The sequence below is a fragment of the Callorhinchus milii genome, unplaced genomic scaffold (genome assembly GCF_018977255.1).
Source record: "Callorhinchus milii isolate IMCB2004 unplaced genomic scaffold, IMCB_Cmil_1.0 Scaffold1, whole genome shotgun sequence".
Lineage (NCBI taxonomy): Eukaryota > Metazoa > Chordata > Chondrichthyes > Chimaeriformes > Callorhinchidae > Callorhinchus > Callorhinchus milii.
In genome coordinates this window covers 98,028,380-98,050,693 of record NW_024704742.1, presented here as the reverse complement: position 1 = coordinate 98,050,693, position 22,314 = coordinate 98,028,380, and the positions used below count along the sequence as shown (strand labels likewise).

Here is a 22,314-nt window from a genome sequence, read left to right as displayed (position 1 = left end):
CAAATGTACATTGCAGGCATAAAACTGTCACAATGAGAAACATTGTCGAAAAATCTCCTGTACATTACACTGAACAAAATCTCCACATCTCAACAATCAACATTATTCTATTCATGTATTCTAGATGCAAGACACAGGCATCACGAAAATCAGTGAATGACACAAACATGTTCAATAATCTTGCTCAGGCCACTGGATATGAGTCAGTTTAAATTTAGTCCTTTTATGCATATAGGACCATAACATATTTTGTTTGTTGATAATTACTGTATTTAACAAGTGCTGATTTTTCCATTATATACATGATAAAATCTGGACTTGTCAAATGCAAGATTTTAAACTACATATAGAATTATATGTAGGTTGCAATGTCTAAAGACAGAACTGAATCCAGCTAAAATTATAGAACTTGAAGAAAAATATTTGGTGCTGTTGAAATAATTCCAGATCATCTATATACAAGTTAATGAGGGCAATTTTATTCTGCTTCTCAATTTTACTTAGCTGCATCTAGGCATCGTGACAGACAAAAAGGATTTTTCACAATCAAATCTTGTATTGTGTAACAGAGACACGATTGTGCCATGCGATTTGAACACCAGGGTTTTATTGTACTATGTTACAAGTGAACAGCATATCCTGTATATATCGGTCACATACTGGTAAAAAGTATGAGCAACAAATGTTGAATAAGCAATAACGAACATTAAGTCAAGTACTGTATATATCAAGGATTTTATGAAGTGCTAAAACAGATTATTGTCTAGTTTAAAAAAAGTCTTGATATATATCTTTTCAGTTCATTATTGCTAAGAGATTTTTAAAAAAAAATACTCTTTAGGGATTAATACTGCACTGATATAAATAAAATAGAAGGATATTGAAAGTGGATTCTGTTTGATGTGATGGCAGCAGTTTCAATACAGATGACCATAGTGCCCAGCAGCAATACAAAACAGCACATTCTGGGGTGTTGTGTTACATTGTTTTAGCCTACCACAGCATTGATGATGATCTCCCTAGTTCTTGGTGCTGTGTGATATTCCCCAGTCTTCACAATATCACTTTGTAACAGTGCATTGATATGCCAAAAGATTTCTTGCTAAAAAAAAGCTCATACAAAGATACTGAATGAGCTCCTAATCCATTGATAAAGTCTTAACATTTCACTCATCATGTTAAAAAAGTCTGAAAATGCATAGTGGTATTTTTACAAAACATTCATCTGATACAGTAAGATTTAGGTCAGTGAAGTGTAGAGAGAACACAACAACAAACCTTGTTTTTAAATACTTGTGTAAAGAATTATAAACTCATGAAAACAAATTGGCTTGAGAGGCAGTAGCTTATCAGCTACCATGGCTTAATGACAGTCCAAAAACACCACCGTGGCCATTATATGCAAAGCCCAGAATTGCAAATATTTTTGCATTCTTACTACAACTAATTGACATTTATATCTTGGGGACCAGTTTCTCTTGTTTAGCTTTTCTCTGTTCGCCCATCACAATAATCATTCCTCATTTCATTGCACATTCGTAGGCATCCACTGAACCACTGGAAGTTTTGAATTTCCTGAAGTCGATTTTAAAAAGAAAAAGGCACGACTGGAGCAGAGTAGTCCAAGTCATTTATATTGTTCTGACTCCCAAGTAACTCCTTCTTCACCAGCTTTATATACTGTCTGTTCTCCCCCAGAAGAGATGAAAGTTTCCTTTCTCAACAATTTGTTGGTGGAAAACCATTCAGGTTGGATGAGTGTTTTGGCTTTCTGGCTACAAAGAAGACACAGTCATAAAGGTATTTTAACATGGATTGGTCATTTTCTGTGTATGTGGATGCTACAGAGTTCTTTTCCATCTGAAATACAAAATGCCACATCGTTTTCATCAGTTAATTATTTCTGAAATTCAATAATGTATATTTAGTTTTTCAGCAGAAAGACAGTTCTATATCACCCTTCTCTATTAGAATTGTATCTGTGCTTAGGTAACAGGCCCAATATATTTTAACTTTTGTAAAGTTTGTTTTTAATTTTTCACTACCACTTTGTTATTTTTAAATTAAAATTGCTTAATATTAATCATTTCACTTCTGTCACAACCTCCTTTACAATTTCATTCATTTTCTCATAATTATTTCTATCTTATCTTATTTCCTCACCAATCCTCACCTGTGAAATGTTTTCCGTCTTAATTGTTTAGTTATAGAATTTATTTCCCAATATTTTGTTTGTCTCTTCAGTGCCAACTCTGCTCCAGTTTACTGTTCACTTATCTTATCTGCCCAGCCTCCCTCTTGCCTCTCCTGCTCTGCCCTAGTCTCTCATTCACCTCTCGTACTCTGCCTCTTTAAAGCTAAATTGAAATCAGTAACTCAGTTAGCATTCTTTATTGCAGGAAAAGTGTATTTCATCCCCAAAGAAATTTGCTCAGTGTAATATTAAATTTTGTTCTTAGCAGTACGGTAATGTGAAAGTCTGATTTAAATTTCATGCTCAATATCTCTATAATAATTCTTACATTTGGTTTAGTCCTTTTCACGTTGGAAGGAAGTCCAATGTGATTAGGGAACTGCGAACCCTCTCATCACTCAGAGTTCTGCAAATCCACAGTTTGACAAGTGAACAGATTGCCAAAATCAGATGTTATTTTTTTTAATGTTGTAACATTGGTCATGTGACTTGCTCTTCAATAACAAAGCAAAATAGTTATTGAAAGTGCCTAGCCCTAGACCACCCAACAGTATCTTAACAAAACACTGAAAGAAAACTCATGTCATTCACATCCATTATTTTAGACTGGAATGAAAAAAATCACACTATTCCTGACACCAGCTCCCCAGGGTGGTATCACAAACAGCAGTTCCAACATGATTCTGGCTGAAACCCCACTTATGGTGAAAACACAGGAAAATGACTAACTTTTCCCTATTTAGTGCAGAATCCCTGCCAAAATCATTTGATTCACTACTATACATGCATTCAAAAAGCAGTATTAAACTGCCCTTTCAGAATCTTAAACTATTTAGAATATGTTAGACTTCCCCAATTTATAAGTTCTCACCTCTAATTGAAATCCATATTGAACAATGACATGCCTGATGTCTTCGTAACTCAGTTCTATTGAGTTTTCATTTGCCATATTTTCAAAATGGTACAGCAAAGGACCTAGAATAAATTAGGATAGATTATGTAATACTCTTACCAAATTCATTTATTTGTAAGATTAGAATTAATTTAACTGAAACCCTATATATATACAGGAAAATTCTATGTTATGTTAGTTAATCAACAAAAGTTTGATTAATTGGGCATTAATCCATTCAATATAATCATAGTTTCTGTTAAAAATGCATTGAGGTCTGTCCCGTTGTTTCATTTGCAGTATTCAGCAGCCAAAATAAACAAATTCCATTTTTAAAAAACCTGAAGCAAAAGTGCTATTACAGTACTCAAATCACAATTGCACCGTGCTACATTTAACAATTAACACATACATTATTGATCCTAATGCTATGATGATCCTGTAGACATTCAGCCCTCATTTATGAACAGATTGGGTGGTCTGATGTGACATCAAAAGTAATGCATTATATTCTAAAGCAATAATCTTGGTCTTAAGTCATTCTCACTGGTGAGTTCCGTATAGTAATGCAATTCTTCTGCTACACATTCCAAACATGGTGATGATAGGAGTGCAGAGCTTGTTGTGGGAGAGAATTCACTGCCAAATTCTGATTGGAGCTTGTGGAGGGTGGTGAAGAGATCACTGGAGAAATCTACTCAAAGGATAAATGTATGAAAGAGTATTTCAGCAGTGGAGAGAGTGAGGCAAGGATGTAAACACGCAATGTCCCAGAGATAGAAAAATATAGTGGAGATGGTGATAAACATAGGAGTAGAATCAATAAAGTGCAAAGCCGCAGAATTTGGCCAAACAAAATGGAGAATAGAGTAGTCATCTGTGTCAAATATGAAGAGAAGTGAAGGAAGAGGAGGAGGGATAGTGAGCCATGGTCACAGAGATAGGAAATCATGCGTGTATTTAACCAGGGTGGTGCCAGTGCTCTGAGCAAACTGAAAACCAAGCTGAATAGTCTCAAAGAGGGAATAGGGGGAGAGAAGGGAGATACATTGGAAAGTCGCATGTTCCAGTACTTCATAAAGAAATGGCAAGCCAGAGGTAAGGCAATAGTTTAAGAGGGTAAAGTTGTTGAGGTTATTTTTTTGAGAAGGTAGAGATGACAGCAGTGATAAGAGGATGTACCGTTATAGAAGATGGAGAGATGTTACTATAAGTTAAACTGGGACCCAAGATGAGGAAGTTGGGTCATCAAAGGCAGTCAAGGGAACACATGCTAGACTATGTGGGAGAGAATGTGATGAGAGATAAGGGAATGATCCTAAGGAAGGACTTGTTAAATATGGTCAAGAAGATGAAAGAAAGACAAGATAAATAGCTTCAAACACAAATGTGTTGCAAGAACTAAAAGGATTAAGGTTAAGGAAAATAAATATATGCAAGAGAAAAGGAAAAAGGAATGCCAGGGTGAGCCCAAATCAAAACAAATAATTATTTCTACTTAAATTGTGTTTAGTAATAAAACAATTCCTGACATTTATTATTAGGATTTAATTTTAAAGTCAAAGTTATCCAGAACTGCTTGACACAGCCAGACAGTTTCCCTGGACCTCCAGTCAGTCTAAGGGTTATACAAAAATTAAGAGTGTGAAAATACTTATGGCAACTAGTCATTACTGCACTCTTCCTCAGTCATCTATGTTCCTGGTCCTCCAAGCGCTCTGGGCTACCCCACGTGAAGGGCGCAAGTTGTTGTTGTTCCACAACAAATACAAGAATAGTGCTTGCCGCATTGCATGACAGCATGGTTTGGTACAAGAGAATGATGGGATTCTACAGCTCCTTCAATTGGTTGTCATATTTCCCCCTTTCCTCACTCATAACTAGCATATCCTTACTTCAGTAACAAGCATTTCCTTAATATCTGCTGGCCATATAGGTTTCTGTGCAGAAATGTCTTACAACCAGAAGTTTCCTAGCAACCTAAGATCATTCTTAGGTTGATCTCAGGTCATTCTTCTCTATGTTGTTTGTTTACTCTGGTCATCTTCTCAAAGATAGTATTGGAAATGAAAGAATGGAGAACAACAACAACAAGATTGCATTTATAGAGCGCCTTTCATGTCGGGAGGACGTCCCAAGGCGCTGGACAGTTGGGTCGGGACCTGAGCAGGGGGAAATGGTCAGGGTGAGGGAGAGGAGGGAGGGAGCGAGGAGGGGGTAGAGAGTCGAAAGGGGAGCTGAAGGCACAGTTGAAGAGAAAAAAAAGGAGTAAAAGGGATTAGGGAAGAGAGAATCATAGAATCATATAGCACAGAAGGAGGCCATTCGGCCCATCGTGTCTATGCCTGCTCTTTGAAAAGAGCTATCCAAATCAATCCCACTCCCCTGCTCTCTCCCCATTGCCTTGCAAACTTATCCTCCCCAAATAACTATCCACCACTCTTAAACGCTGTTATCGAATCATCTTCCAACACCTTTTCAGCCAATGCATTCCAGATTCAAAAAACTTGCTGAGTGAAAAAAATTCTCATCATCTCCCCTCTCTTTCTTTAAGAACTATTTTAAATCGGTGTCCTAGGGTTACTGACCCACCTGCCAGTGGAAATAGTTTCTCCTTGTTCACCCTATCGAACCCCCTCATAACTTTGAAAACTTCTAATCAGTCTCCTCTTAACCTTCCCTACCCAAGGAGAATAATCCTAGCTTCTCCTGATAACTGAAGTCACTCATTCCTGGTACCATTCTGGTAAATTTCCTTTACAACCTCTCCAATGCCTTGACATCCTTCCTAAAGTGTGGTGCCCAGAACTGAACACAGTTCTAACTGAGGCGTAACCAGTGTTTATAAAGGTTCATATAATAATAATAATAATCCTTGCATTTGATATAGCGCTTTTCACGTCGGGAGGACGTCCCAAAACGCTTCACAGACCACACTGTAAAGTGAATTGACTGTATATGTGGGCGAACGCAGCAGCCAATTGCGCACAGCAATGTCCCGCAAACAGTAGTAGATTGAAGATGACCAATTTATTATTGTTTTGGTTTTGGAGGGATTATTATTAGGCGTGTGGAGTAAGGAAACTTGCCCAAGGTTTCGCCCTGCCTGGAATTGAACTCAGGCCTCTCGCTTGCAAAGCGAGTGCTCTAACCACTGAGCTACAGGATTCCACGAGTTCATCATAACTTCCTGACTTTTGTATTCTATGCCCCTATTTATAAAGTCTAGTATCCCGTATACGTTTTTTAACAGCTTTATCTACCTGTTGTGCCACCTTCAAAGATTTACTTATATGAACCCCCCGGTCTCTCTGTTCCTTCACCCCCTTTAAGATTGTACCATCAGCTTATATTGCCTCTCCTCATTCTTCCTCCCAAAATGCATCACTTGGCATTTCTCTACATTAAACTTCATCTGCCACGTGTCTGCCCATTTTACAAGTCTGTCTATGTCCTCTTGCAGTTTACTACTATCCTCCTCATTGTTTACTACCTTTCCTAGCTTAGTACCATCTGCAAACTTGGAAACTGTACTCCCTATACTCAAGTCCAGGTCATGTATATAGATCAAAACGAGCAGTGGTCCCAATACCGACCCCTGAGGGATACCACTGCACACTTCCCTCCAGTCAGAAAAACAACCGTTCACCACGACTCTTTGCTTTGTCTCCCGGCCAGTTCTGTATCCATGCTGCCACTGTCACTTTAATACCATGGGCTTCTACTTTGCTTACAAGTCTCATATGTGGCACTTTATCAAACGCCTTTTGAAAATACATATAAACTACATCAACTGCACCACCTTAATCCACCCTCCATTACTTCATCAAAATAAAAAAGGAAACAAGCAGACATACAAAGAAAAATAACTCAAGCCATTATTCACAATGACAAAATTAGGATAAATCACAAAACTAAGGTATTAGTATCAAAATCTGAGAGAACATATCTTTAATTAATTCAATGTGGAACGGCAAGTCCCAAGAGCTGTCAAGAAGACAAATGGAGTTTAGGACTTATAAAGAGGAATATTTAATATAAAATAGAGAAGTCATGTTTGAATTGTATAGAACATTGGTTAGACTGTATTTGGGAGAATTTGGGTCTCTATTATGGAAAGATGTCAGTTCTAGAGAGGGTGCAGCACATATACACTGGGATAATATTGAACAGAAAATGTACACATAAAGAGAGACTGGCTAAATTGGGGCTTTTTGAGTGAAGCAGAGATTGAGAAGGTATATGATACAATACAAATTTACATGTACAGTATATAGTTTCTTTCACGATAAAGGAATAAGATGGAGTCATTTCAAGATTCTGAAGGAATGTGATAAGACGGAATAGGAAAAAAGATCTTTTGGTTGGGGAATCGGTGACAATCAGAGCACAATCTTAGATTGTTGGAACAAAATTTAGTGGAGCAATTATTTTCCCAGAGCGCTGTTAAGAGTTTAGAACTCATCACCACAGAAAGCTGCTGAGGCTAGATCAATGGAAATTGGTCAAAAGAAACTGGATAAATGGGATAAATGACAGGGTGATTTGGTGTTACATGTAGCAGTGGCTGAGAGTGGATGGGCCAAATAAGCTTCTTCTGGGCTGAAAATTTCTTTCCATGTATCATTTAGATTTTAAATTTAGATTGTATAAATTTAGAACTACGGATGGTAATCACGAATATGATTTTTTCACAAATGGGTTTTTTTAAAAAAAAAGTGGCTAAAAATGAAATATTTGTTAAAATTACTATTTCATTAATGTGTCTAAATATATGCTGACTAGAAGAAGCCAAGCCATATTTTTTGTGTTCCACTCTAAGAAATGGGCTTGAATTCATTTTATGTTAAACTGCAGTATAAACATGATGGATAATTTTGACAATGTCCTCAATCATTACAACTATGTGACTAGTGTATAGAAATTTGATAGGAACCCAAACCATTACAAGTAAAGGCCAATGAATGGCCAATAGTGCACAATGAACTATGTTGCACAATAAATAAGTGGAATAAGTGGAGAAGGAGGATGGTCTGGATGTGATTACCATACACAAAGTATACCCAATTGCTACAGGCCTATTACTAATAAGACCAGTCAACAACTAGAATGGGTCTGAAGGCATCTATGGTAAATCAATAGTTTATTTTAACAATAGATAACTCATTTGTAAAATCACATTTAGAATACAATGAGTGCTCAACCTTCATAGGATTCTGAAAACAATTCTGAGTAGCTACGTAGATCCCCTACACTTCCATTAGAAAAGTCAGAGGGCATATGATCCAGGTCTTTAAAATGCTGAGAGCTTTAGATAATGTAACTGTAAGCAGGTTATTGGACAATGGGTGCAGAACAAGAAGGCATGAGAACAAAATTAACAAAGATCAAGCAAGACTAGAATTAAATGGGAGTTTACTGCGCTCTCACCATCTACCCCCACCCACCTCCCCCACACACACACACAAACACACAAATATGCAGATAGGTAATATTAGTCAATTATTTTGTTTTTAAAAAGTCAGTTCAATATCTAGTTAATAATGAGACTGGAGTTGAGAAATACATAAAAATATACGTTCTCTGTGGAAGACAATTGGTCCTGTGTTGTGGATCCATGGAAACGTCAGTTTAAGTTTAGACAGACATTTTAAGAGTTTTACTCCAACACCTTTGTGAGGTTAGGGAAAATATATTTTTACAAGACTCTCCATTGTATGATTTAATTAGATTATGATTTGTTGGGTAGAATGCATTGTAACAGATTGTAAATGGAAAAAGGAACAGGCTCAATGAGCCCAATTGACTGTACAAAATAATGATCATGTTCTTTAAAATGTGGGGTATTATAAATGGTCTTTTCCAGGCTATCTATTCATTTTACAGGTTTTCAAAATTCTCCAGGATCTTTCACTACAGATCTAACCTTTAGTTTTAACATTGTCCTTCGGACAAATTCTATTACATTATATTCCCATAACCTTTTTACAATTGTATCCTGCCTATGTAGATCACAATAAAGTCCATGCCACTAGTCTTCCCACTAACCATTAATACATGGCATGATTGATAACGTCGAGGTACATCTACGTCAGATAAGTTCTCTAGTCTGCTCATCTTATATATTTATGTATTAAAATGTAAAAAGAACACACACACAATCTTCAGAATAATGGTCACCTACAAAGAGTCTTCAAGGTGATTTCTTTATCAGGTTTTGCACTTTGCACGATGCATTGTGTTGTCTATATAAGGAAATAGGTGGAAAAGCATCAGAGGAACATAATTTAAATACCACTAGTGTTTGTAATTAGTATTCCTGCATTACATTCATAAAGCAGATAGCAGCCTAGTCATATTTTACTTTATTATGGCTATACCTTAAGGAATCAAGGCAGTTGTGATCATTATTTCTGGAGAAAACATAGAACAGACATACACAGAGCATTTTCTTCACTAACTATCCACACTGATGTGACTTTTTTTTCACAGACAGGCAGAATAAAAATTTGGCTAATGATAAGACAAATTTGGTTTTAATCATTTTCTAAGGTTTTAGTTCAAATGCTGAAACAAATTAGTCTTAGGATGCACATTTGAAAAATACAACAGCAATACACAGGTATTTAATTTTAGCTGTTTTCAACACGGGGGGGAAAAAAACTTCAGATGTAAATAGGGTATTCAGAGGATACCCACCGAGATTTATCCAGATTCCTCCAAACTTCAGAATTTTCCATATTGTGTCAATGTAATCAACAACATTATGCGCTGTGTCAATAAAGAAACATGTTGCTACACAGTCCCACGTATCTGTCAATAAAGAATAACCAAAGACAATATTAAAGTCGTAAAAGTAGTTCAACATTCTCTAATACTCCTGTTTTAGTATGATAGGAATGATTTCTTCTACTACATCCTCCTGTTTTTTCAATTCCTTTACAAGTGGCAGGATGCATGGTTAAGACAAGCATTTTATCCATCTTTCATTTATTGTGTTTGCTAACATTCCTCTACTTCTGAGCTTTCAATAAACCTCATGGGCCCCTACCAATTGAAATGAATATGACTAGTAAAGACTGGCCAGAACTGTAGCTTTCTTTCTCACATAACCCCCCTCGATCCTCCTCATCACGTTAACCTTTCTATTTCCTCTTGAAACTGTCCAGACTCCAATGAAATAACTACTTAGCCTAGAAGAGTCAAATACTGTATCTAAAAACATAATGTGCATTTCTCAAAAACTGTTACCACAATAATAATAATTATAATAATTCTAACATTTGATATAGTGCCTTATCTGGTCTTCGAGACGTCTCAAAGCATTTCACAGAATATATTGTAAAGCGAATTGATTGTACATTTTGTGGGTGAAATGCCCCACAATAAATGTCCTGCCCACAGTAAAACAACCCAACTTGAAAAGAAAGAGCCAATTGAAATACCTAACATGTAACAAATTTCTGGTCTGTTATTAACACATATACTATGGGTTAAAAAAATTAGCAAACAGTTTAAGAAATGCTAGGAAAGCAGCCTACTTACTTGGTTCCACATATATCTCCTGAAAGTCTCCTGCTGTCATAGAAAAGTTTGCATAAGATGGAAGACTATGAGGATTAACGTCAGGGAAATACACTGGTCGAATCTGATCAGCTGATCTCTTGTTGTTACTAAACTGATGGATCCAGGGATAAAGTGTCATTGTGTTAACTCCAGGACATCTACAAAAAAAACACAATGACCTGGCAAGCTAATTATACACTTTTAAAGTTTCAAAAATACTAAATAACCTGGCTTAATAATTTAAACGTAAAATAGCTCTATTCATCAACTTGCATTTGTATAGCACCCTTCACACGGGGTAGCATATCAGAACACTTAAACATGAACTTAGACACATACCTGTTAAGTACAAAATGTGAAGAGAAGAGCATAAATAGACTCCACTCGTTACCCTGGCAGTTAAAGCCTAGTCTGGCAATCTCCCACGCAAGTCTTCCAAGTCCTGCTCCTGGTACGAGCACGCTAACATCAGCAGGATTGCTGCATTGGAACAGTAAATAGTTCAACAATTCATTTTACATAAAAGGATTCTTAACCCTGTACTATACAGTACTACGTTAAGGACTGGTGATTTTTTAAAAAAATTGCAACAAGTTAAACCTTTTTTAATCTAATTAATTTAGATTTAATAATCTAATTTACTCCAATCTCCTACACTTATTTATCGGACATCGACCATCAAGTCCTGGATGAGAGCTAATTTTCTTCAGTTGAACGTCCACAAGACCGAGGCTCTCCTGATTGGCTCCCGTCAGCGCCTCCTCACCTCAGGCGCCGACAATATCACCATCCATGGTCGCACACTCCACCTCGCTAAGCCAGTCCGGAACCTTGTTTGACCCTCAACTATCCTTTCTACCCCACATCTGCGACATGACCCGCTCTGCCTTCCCCAACCTCCGCAATATTGCCCAACTCCATCACTGTCTCGCACCACAGGCCACTGAAACCCTCATATATGCTTTCATTACATTGAGGATTGACTACGCAAACTCATTTCTTGTCGGCCTCCCCAACTCCTCCCTCCATAGGCATCTAGAATTCTGCTGCCCGCGTCCTCTCCTGCATCAGGCTCTGTGACCCTATCACCTCCATCCTCGCCCGACTCCACTGGCTTCCCATCACAGAGAATACAGTTCAAGATCCTTGTCCTCACCTTCAAAGCCCTCCATGGTCTCGCCCACTGCTTCACGTCCCCTTTAGAATACAATGAACGCTCAACTTTCATAGGATTCGATCGGCGGACGGGCCTTCTGCCACTCTGCCCTCACCCTCTGAAACTCCATCACGCAGCCCCTCTGTCTCGCTTCCTTCAAGACCCATCCCACGACCCTCCTCTTTGACCGTGCTTTTGATCTCCCTGCTTCCCCCCTGCCCTCCACACTTCCTGACCCTGACCCCCAGCGCGGGTCCGAAACTCTGTCTGTCCAGCCCCTTGGGACGTCCTCTCGACATGAAAGGCTCCATACAAATGTAATTTTGTTGTTGTTATTTAATGCAGTTGTGAGCATACTCACATACTCCAAAATGCATTTAACCGATTACCTTGACACACGCAGTAAGCTCTAGCACCCAAGTTTTTTTTTAAAGAAACTGTCCCTGAGTTATCATGGACTGTTCGAAGTACATTTCATTTCAGAATTTTTTTTTTTGCCACCCTTCTTGGTTTTTGGTCATCAATTGGATCTCCACATTTATTTCAAACCTAGCTCTCTTATTCAATTCTCAAATGTTGCCCTTTATAATAATAATAATCCTTGCATGTGCTATAGCACCTTATCACTTTATACCATAAAGGGTAGTGACTGTGTATTTTGTGGGTGAAACAAGGCAGCCAATTGTGCACATCAATGTCTCACAGTCTTGGATTGAGTGACCAAATTATTATTATTTTTATTTATTTTTATTGAATGGATTATTACCCCTGGAAAGCAATCTGCCAATCGACTAACAACCGGGTTCTGACTTACTGCTCGGTAAACAGAGGCTTGTGGAGTAAGAAAACTTGCCTAAGATTTCGCCCCACCTGGGAATCGAACCCAGATCCTCTCGCTTGCGAGGCGAGTGCTCTAACCAATATACTAACTGGACTCCACTTTGCCACAATATAAAGCTCCCTTTTGTGCATTTGTTACTTAGTGATGATGCACGTCAGGCTAAACCTAGAAGCAGAAGTAGCCTGTTTAGAATCTGAAATCCCTAGTTGGAGGTCAGCTGCTATATACATTGTGTCGAACTATGGAAGTGCTGAGTTGCATTTTAACATTGTTCGGGTGCACGCCCATTATATCACTCTGCTGAGTTCTCTACCACAACTGCATGGAGAGGTGTGGAATGTGGCATTTTCAGGAGTCTCCCAACTTCTGGGTATGAGCGACACTGTAAAAAGCTTAGGAACAGACTGCCAACAACTTCTAAGGTGAAAGTGTGGAAAGTGAGGCGCGGAAAGATGATTAAAAGCATGGTTAAAGGAATGGGTCCTAAGCCGACCTTGAATGAGATGAGGGAGGGAGTGGGTCAGAGGGACTCCGAGATGGAGTTTCAGAGAGTGGTGGCAGAAAGCCAGCCTACTGATGGTGGGGCAGATAGGGCAGGGGACATGAAGTAGGCCAGTGCTTGCTGAGGGAAGGAAGTGGATGGATCAGTAGAGTTTGGGAAGTTGCAGAGGTAGGTTGGGATGAGACCATGGAGGAACTTAAAGGTGATAAGCAGCTGGGGGATGTGGAGCCAATGGAGCTGAGCAAAGATGGGGGTGATAACATTGCAGAGCTTGGGGTGGACATCAAGGGCTGATGAAAACAAACAGGAAAAGTTATTACAAAAAATGTATAATTGTTGCATTTGATACCACGTATTTCATTTCTCAAATCTGTTCACAGGATTTGCGGTGACTGTGTATTTTGTAGGTGAATGTGGCAGCCAATTTGTGCATAACAAAGCACCACAAACAGCCACACCTTTCTACAAAATAATAATAATCCTTGCATTTGATATAGCACTTTTCACGTCTTCTAGACATCTCAAAGTGCTTCACAGAATATACTGTAAAGTGAATTGACCGTATATTTGTGGGCGAAATGTAGTCACTTTACAGTAAATCATGTGAAGCACTCTGAGACATCTCAATTGTGTGAAAAGGTGACATATAAATGGAAGTATTATTAACAAAAAGCAGATTTTTTAAATTACAGGTTCAATCCAGCAGTTATTGTGTCCGCACTGATACAAACAGAGATAAATATAAAAGACAAGTTCTAGAGATGTCAGGTGAAGAGAAACATACATTTTTAAAAATAGATATTTTTTAGTATATACACATCTATAGTCTAAACACATTTATAGAATATAGCACTGTACCATTTATCCAAAGAGAAAAAGTTTAGGATTTCATCAATGATTGGTTGATAACAGGTATCCCGTTCTGCTTGGCCATCCGCGCTCCAGTCTCGCACAAACTGCTTGATGGTGGACTTCAATTTATCCATGTCAAAAGTGGACGCTGGTTTTAATGGTCCCAAATCACCCTGTCCAAATTATAGCCAAGACATTATCAAACAGGAGAAAAGAACAGAAAAATAAATGACACATTAAATAAAATGGCAATGAAATATTACAATAATCTATCAACTTTCGTGAAAGGAAATAAAAACTCTTGATAGGTATCTGGATATAAAGTAGCGATTTGGTTTTTTTTTATGGTCAGCTGTGTGTCCGACATATGCAGAAACCCTTCACCATGCTTAAGAGTATCCAAACCAAAACGGGGGTCCACCCATTCGACCTACAAATGAAAATCTGAGAGATATTTATTGGGATGTGCATGCTCTCTCTGGAGGATGCATCCTGCTTACCTATTTCCGGAAGTATTAGGTGCAGATTGGCAAGAACCAACCTTTGGGGACCTCAAAGTGTGCGTGGGATACTGCTGGAGTCTAACCAGCTAAAACCGCATAGCTTGCCATTCATAGCACTGTCAAGTTTACCCGTTGCTTGTCCAGCTAGGACCACCATACCCGTTAGGGCTTTGGTTTGCAGGGATAAAATGAGGACTCCCTGCCACCAGTGACTGGTCTGTCCTTCCAGATCCTACCGTTGAGCCAGGCTGCTGTGCTGTCATCAGCAACGCCTTGGAATACTGTGGACCCACCTTGTTCAAGAACCAGAATACCAGAACCGCCACAGAGGCGTTTCTCGATTCCGACATTTCGTTGCCAAACATGTCATGTTGGAACCAGTTCAGCTCCCAGGAAACACTGATTACTTCCCCCACCCCCTATAATCTTACTATTATAGCCTATAATATTACCTCAATGTCAATCTCTCCATACTCCTTATTTTCAAACATATGGTTGCAGTTGTTAATGATCGCTTTCAGGATCTCATAATTATGTTCGATGCATTCCCTCAATTTGTTCACGTGGGGGAGGAAGTTAGGAAGCAGCTTGCGGTGAGATGCTGAAAGAGATCTAAATTGTTTTTCGGAACGGGTTACCCTTTCATGAGCATATATCCTGGAAATAAAACAAAATGAGCTGTTAAGTATGTGTCTCATACCAAGTGAACATTCCACCACAAAGAAAAATCCAACAAAACTGCCACATTTCATCTTAAAAACTGTAAATTACATTGGAAACTTGCTATTAAAGAAGTTAACAGACTGGACTATTTTACTCTTCGAAGTGAGATTGGGACTGAAACAGACTAAAAAGTGGTATGAATAGTGGATTACCCTCATTATTGAAGTGGCCTCAAGGTGAAATTTAACTGTAAATGAGAGGGTAGCACCTTCTGCCAAATTACCAACAGTATTACTGGGCAGAGCAACTGTGAATCATTCTTGCCTGGAAAGAAGCCAACTTGTAGAACTCTTGGCTGAAGATGGAAATGGAAGTGGCTCACACAACCTCTTCCCAATTCCTCCCATATATTAACATCAAACACTCTTGGCCTGGAAAAAAAACCAAGTCAACACTAGGCTTACAGCATGGTGTGAAGACGATACATCACTTAAAATTATTGACTGAGATTGGGTTATTGGATGAGACGTTAAAATGAGATCCCATCTGCATGTTCAGGTGTACGTGAAAGATTCCATGGCACAGTTAGAAAAGTGGAGAGTTTCTCTCAGTGTCCTTGCCAATAATCCTCCAGATAAAATTGGTCATTCATTTCATGGTTGTTTGTGTGATATTGTTGTGCGCAAATCGTCTGCCTCACTTACAATTAACAGTGCTTTGAGACGTCTCGATGACTTGACAAGACACTATTATTATATCAAATGCAACGATTATTATTATAACACAAACTGAATGTGATGCTTCAACTATATAGAGCCTTAGTCAGACCCACCTGGAGTACTGCATTTAGTTTGGGGCACCGGACCTCAGGAAGGATATATTAGTTTTGGAGGGGGTGCAACACACATTCACCAGAATGATACCAGGGCTAAAAGGGTTAAATTATGAGGATAGGTTGTATAAACTTGGTCTCTATTCCTTTGAATTTAGAAGGTTGAAGGATGATCTGATTGAGGTTTTTGAAATAATAAAGGAATTTGATAGGGTAGCTACAGAGAAACTACTTAATCTGGTAGGAGAATCCAAAACAAGGGGGTATAATCTTAAAATTAGAACTAAACCATCAACCATTCATAAATTCCAGGTCATACAAAACTCTGCTGCCCATATTCTTACCCGCACCAAACTCCGCTCCCCGATTACCCCAGTCCTTGCCAGACTACACTGGCTCCCTGTCCCAGAGAGGATCGACTTCAAGATCCTCACCCTTGTCTTCAAATCCCTCCACTCCTCTGCACCCCCTACCTCTCTGACCTCCTCTCTCCTCACAACAGTGCCCGTTGCCTTCGCTCCACCGGGACTGGCCTCCTCCTTGTCCCCCGAGTCCTCCGCTCCACCATCGGCAGCCGTGCCTTCAGCCACTATGCCCCGAGGCTCCCTTCCTCACTCCCTTCACCTCGCCCCCTCTCTTTCCACTTTCAGGTCTCGGCTGAAGACCTTTCTTTTCGACCGCGCCTTTGGTCACCTTCCTCCCCCTCCTCCTGGCTCGGCCCTGGGATTCTTTACTGTGAAGCGCTCTGAGACGCCATCTGGCATGGAGGGAGCTATATAAATCTAAGTTGTTGTGATTGTTGTTTAGGAGTGAAATTAAGAGGCAATTTTTCACCCAGAGGGTAGTGGAAATATGGAACTCTCTCCCCAAAAAGTTGTGGACGTTGGATCCATTTAAATGTTCAAGACTGAAGTGGATGGATATTTGTTAGGTCAGTATATAAGGGATACGAGGCAAGGGCACTAATTGATCTTGAGGTACAGATCAGCCATGATACTTATAGAATGGCGGAACAGGCTCGAAGGGCTGAATGACCTACTCCTGTTTCTATGTTTCTATGAATGAGGATATTGCAGAAGTTTGTTTATTATTTTAGTTATCTTTTTATTGCCTAAAAGATCAGATTAGTTTGTTTCCACCACCGCCCCCCACCCATAGTAGGAAAGTCACCAGTTGATCATTTGACATCTGACAAGCACAGGTTTGAGTCCTCACAAGGTGGATGGCAGATACCAGGAACTCCCTGCAAGTTTCCTGGTGAGCAACACATCTCAACATGAAGTGTGCGAGAGAACTGCAGCCATCTTCCTGCCCACAACTCAGAAAGCAGCATCCAGGAGGAATTCCTGTTGAATTAATGCAGGTGCTCTGATGACAAATGCATAGCTGACATAAGTGGAGGTTTGCAATAGGCTGCACTGAATGGCAGATCCTCACAATGCAATAGGAGAGTCCATCAAAAGATTCATACATTGTGCGGAAGCTTCAACCAGAGAGGCTTGAGAATGTCAAATGATGCTATGGTTGAATAAATCCAAATAAGAGGGCTCTCAGTCCCAATACCCTTTGTTTTTGTACCATAATCAAATGATGAGCCATTTCTTTAACATGCTTTAAGTTGTGAGCATGGCTCCAGCCTGCTTCATGTCCCCCACCGCCCCCACCCCATCATTGGCGGGTGGGCCTTCAGCCACTCTGCCCTCACCCTCTGGAACTCCATCCTGCAGTCCCTCCACCTCACCCCTTCCTTTGCCTGTTTCAAGACCCATCTCAAGACCCTCCTCTTCCACCATGCCTTCAATCACCCTCCTTCTCCCTGTGCCCTCCACACTCCTGATCCTGATCCCCAGCTCCATAGGTGCCATAAAAAATGTGAGTTGTTCTATGACATGGTCACCTTATGTGAAAGATGTGGCACCCTGCGGGCATCACAATTTAAAACTGAATGTATGAAAACATCCTGGACATTACAAACTCTCCATCTGAGAAAATAGGTTAGAAACTTGAAAAGTTCAGGTCATTCAGTACAAATGCATATGTAAAACAAGTGACTTGATGTTGTGGCTTCGCTGAGAAATAAACCCTGAGGTACACATAAAATCAGCAATGCCTGCCTGAATTAGAAGTAGAGAACTAGACATGTGTAAAGTAAAATGTTTTAGCTGCTATACTTATCAGACCATTTGGTAGTTTGGTAGCTGTGGTCTGATATTTACTTTCACAACCCCTAAGCATTCACTGAACAAAACATGCCAGCAAATAAGCAGTTAACATAAAAGAGGAAAATGCCGCATTGGAAATGACTCCACAAAAGCAATAACCAAAGAAAGTTATTGAGGCTACAGAAAGCAAGAAGTCATCCAGTTACCAACTACTGATAAACTCAGAGGCTGTGAAATCACAAGAGTGCAGTTTGTAGTTTACCCACAACAATTTAAAACAAAGAGAAAAAAACTCAGAGCAACTCCACACCAAAACAGCCAACTACAAAAAACACAGAAGGCAGGGTCAACCACTGTAGGAATGGTGCTAGTACTGTATGCTGAGGAAACACTGTGACAAATGTGATACAAAGCAAGGTCAGGTTCAAGCAATAAAAAAAGGTATTCTGCGACACAGTGACTCTTCAAAGTGAATTATTCGACTCCACTCCCTCAGCACTGCTGGAGTGGACGGCACATCCACTCCAGCTCGGTGCTGGGGGAGTGAGGGTGCCGTCCTTCGAATGAGACATTAAACTGCGGTCCTGTCTGTCTGTCTGTCCACAGACCATAGATAATGATCCCATGACATTATTCATACACAGAAGGCAGATTCTCCCAGTGTCATGTGCAAGAGATCCTCCAGGTGCCAACTCAGTTGATAGCAGTCTCGCCACTTACTCACAAAGTTGTGGGCTCAAGGCCCACATCAGGACTTTGAATGCACATTTTCAAGGCCAATACTTCAGGACTCTATTTCCATTGTGAATGGGCAGTAACTTCATTAGAACAGGACAATAATTACTCTCACAGCTATTGCTGATTGCTCAGGACATTAGATTGGATTCTTTAAAGACAGAGCTTCACTGTTTGATTTCACCTATAAACAGCTTCCATTTCTTCCACAGATAGTCACTATTGTCAATACCTCTGTCACTATTTGCAGGAATGCATAAATAAGTTTCTCGAACAGAAATCTGTTACTGATCTGTGATACTCCAATATGTTGCAGGAGTTGCGCAGCATCGTGGGAAGTGCTGTGCTTCGAGTGAGATGTTAAACCAAAGTCCCATCTACCTGTTCAGGCGGACATTAAAGATCCTGTGTCACACTTTGAAAAGAGAAGCGTTTCTCCCAGTATCCCGGCCAACGGTACTCCAAAAAAAGTTATTCACCTTTTGAGAACTTTGAGACATCCTCCTGACGTGAAAGGCACTCTATCAGATGCAGAGGATTATCATTCCTTTATTAATTGATCATTCACCTCACGGCTCTTTATGATACTTTGTTGTGCACAAATTGGCTACATGTTTGCTTACAAGAAACTATCACTACATGCGACTGTAATTACTATCACTGCACTTCGAGAATTTTCAGCTACCAATGCTATAAAAATACACCAAACAGTGTCCCACACACTCTGAAAAGACGTTCTGAGATTGTTTACAGTACTAAGGCGTTTATTTGTGAGGTTGTGTATAATAATTTTAATTCAATGTAAAATTTGCTATTTTACTGGTGGCTTTACACTGCTGATCCCAATTTAACTAACCGTTTCGCACTCCTAAAGGCGGTATTCTCACACTGCTTCAGCTTCACAGCAACAACAACTTGCATTTATATAGCACCCTTCATGTGGGGTGGGATCCCGGAGTGCTTCAGCAGGAGTATCACTGCAACTACACTGCTTGCAGTTGAACCAAACTTTAATTCAGATCGAGGGTTTAAAAATTTCCCGGACAATATGCTCAACCACCCCTACCTTTTTTTATTGACTGAAGTCAATAAGACAGCCAAAATTCATCAGTAATAAAAATGTAGTTGACATTCAAACATCAGTTAACACAGACTGCTGTGCTCACTGAGCAGTACAGTGTGACTTGGAGCTTCCGTTTTACACCAATTCTTCTGAAACATGTGATCATTAATATTTCTTGGGCTACTCACTGGACAGCCACTATCTATTAGAAGTGGCTGTGAAAGCTGTACTGTGTTTATACTGCTGGAAGTAATTGTTCTGCTTTGCATTGGTGTGTTTTTTTAATGGTCAGCCAGATGTCTGACACATATAGAAACCCATCACCATGCTTAAAAGTATCCAAACCAAATAGAGTTCCACGCATCCCAACTACACATAGAAATTCCAGAGATTTGCATTGGTTGGGTTATATAATAATTACTGTATTACACAACAATTTATCTTTGGTGTTTAAAAATATGTGGTATTGGAAAAACAAACACAATACCCAAATAAGGAACAATTAAATGGCAATTTTATGACACAGCAAGGAAAACCCAGAACTAATAATTAATAACGCCAGAAGTTTCATTTTAGTGTGTTTGAACATTAAAGACTTGAGACCACTTTGAATTGTCATGAGTGGCAGTTTTGATTTGATAAAGGTTTAATTTCTATTGAGCTCAATTTTTACACTCTTCACTATGTGAATATAATCATCTTAGTTTAATTTCTGTTCTGTGGCTGTCCAGTGAGTAATTCAAGAAATGTTGGGTGTTATGCCAGAGCATGGATTACTAAAATCTGGATGCGTGAGGGAAATATTTTCCAAAGAACAGCAGATAATATGTTTTGGCTTAGTCTGGGTACATAATGCTGCAGCGTCGAAGCATATTCTCATGAGCTCCAGCAGTATAAACACAGCATACCTGTTGTCACGGCCTTCTTCAGTTGTAGAAACATTCAAAAATGTCAAGATTTCCATCAAAATCTGTAATTATGTTCAGGAGATTTGTGCGCGAATCCCATGGGTTGACAGATTGAGGTGGTAAACTGATGTTGTTGACAAAAAGTTAAATTGATAAAGCTTTCTTTAAATTGAATATTGTGTTATAATGAAAGGAAAAAACTATTACAAGGTATGTCAACTTGTTCAGTTGGTAGCACCCTTGGCTCTGGGTCAGAAAAGTATGAATTGAAGTGCCATGTCAGTGCTCTGAGCTCACAGTCTCGGTTGACATGATAGTGCAGTGTTGGAGAGCACTGCATTGTTGGATTCCTTTGGATGAGTAAATATTAAACCAAAGTTCGGGTGGAAGTTAAAAAACCCATGACACTACTCAAAACTGTTCTTAATTTCCTGGCCAACAATCCTCAAAAATAAATAGGTCATTCGCCTTCTGGGTGTTGAAGGCAAATTCACTGCTGCATACTATATAATTATATAGTATAATTATAAAGCACTTTGAGACTTTGACATTAGATATGTTATATCAAATACAAGGATTACATTACGTTACAAAACTACTGAGGCAGTAAAAACTGAACATTCAATTTTATTTGCTTAATTTTGTTGATACCCAACAAGCCACACTTAGGACTGACATCTGGCGGTGCAGTACCTTCAGCCAGCCATATCCACAGAGAAGAAAACAAAACATATTTAATGGGTGTACCAAGACGTACCAAGAAAATGATATGGTGCTTAAAGAATATACTAAAGATACCACCGGTGAATAAAAAAGTTCACTCGGGTCTATGGACTTATAGCTTGGTTTCAATGTCATTCAGTGATGATATTTTCAAATACCACTGCTTCAAACAGTGCAGAAAACAAGATAGAGATTATCTGAATCAATCATAAGCAAGTGTCCTGGGACAGACCTTCGAAAATGGATTGTTTAAAACTTAGGAATATGAAGAATTGCATGTATTGGTATTTGCATATATATTCAACTCACAATGGAAATTATTACTAAATATCCAGCCCCCTCCTCCCTGTATTTAAACAACAATGAAACTATCCGAGAGTCATGATTTTCTACTGGCATTAACAGCACTTGACATCTCTGTATTATATTTGATTAGCGCCTTTTTTTTATCCTTGCATTTGATATAGCGCTTTTCACGTCTGTATATTTGTGTGTCCCACAAACAGTCGTGGATTGAAAACGACCCATTTATTATTGTTTTTTTCAAGTCGGGAGGTTGTCCCAAGGCAATGGACAATCAGGATTTGGACCGACAATGCAATAAACCTTTTCCATAGCACCCCAAGTGGGGATGGGAGCCGAAGGAGTTGGGGAGGGGAAAGATAACTGCCTCCCACTCCTCATCAACCCCCGGACGGTACTCCCCTCCCCGTTCTTCATCA

At 39.3% G+C, this 22,314-nt stretch overlaps 1 protein-coding gene across 2 annotated transcripts in view; it reads right to left on the bottom strand.

Annotated features, from left to right (window-relative positions):
• Positions 1–457: 457 nt before the first annotated feature.
• Positions 458–22,314, bottom strand: part of carnmt1 (carnosine N-methyltransferase 1) — a 26,844-nt gene continuing 4,987 nt past the window's right edge. The window contains exons 2-8 of one of the 2 annotated variants that reach the window (XM_007899374.2): positions 14,959–15,163; positions 14,010–14,176; positions 10,992–11,132; positions 10,632–10,810; positions 9,786–9,899; positions 3,066–3,169; positions 458–1,860 (exon numbers count right to left, since the gene is read on the bottom strand). In XM_007899374.2, coding sequence (XP_007897565.1) covers positions 1,720–1,860; positions 3,066–3,169; positions 9,786–9,899; positions 10,632–10,810; positions 10,992–11,132; positions 14,010–14,176; positions 14,959–15,163 — 1,051 coding nt within the window. In that variant the 3' untranslated portion in view covers positions 458–1,719. Of the gene's footprint in view, positions 1,861–3,065; positions 3,170–9,270; positions 9,332–9,785; positions 9,900–10,631; positions 10,811–10,991; positions 11,133–14,009; positions 14,177–14,958; positions 15,164–22,314 lie in introns of those variants that run through there. The other variant, XM_042333747.1, reaches the window with a different exon arrangement.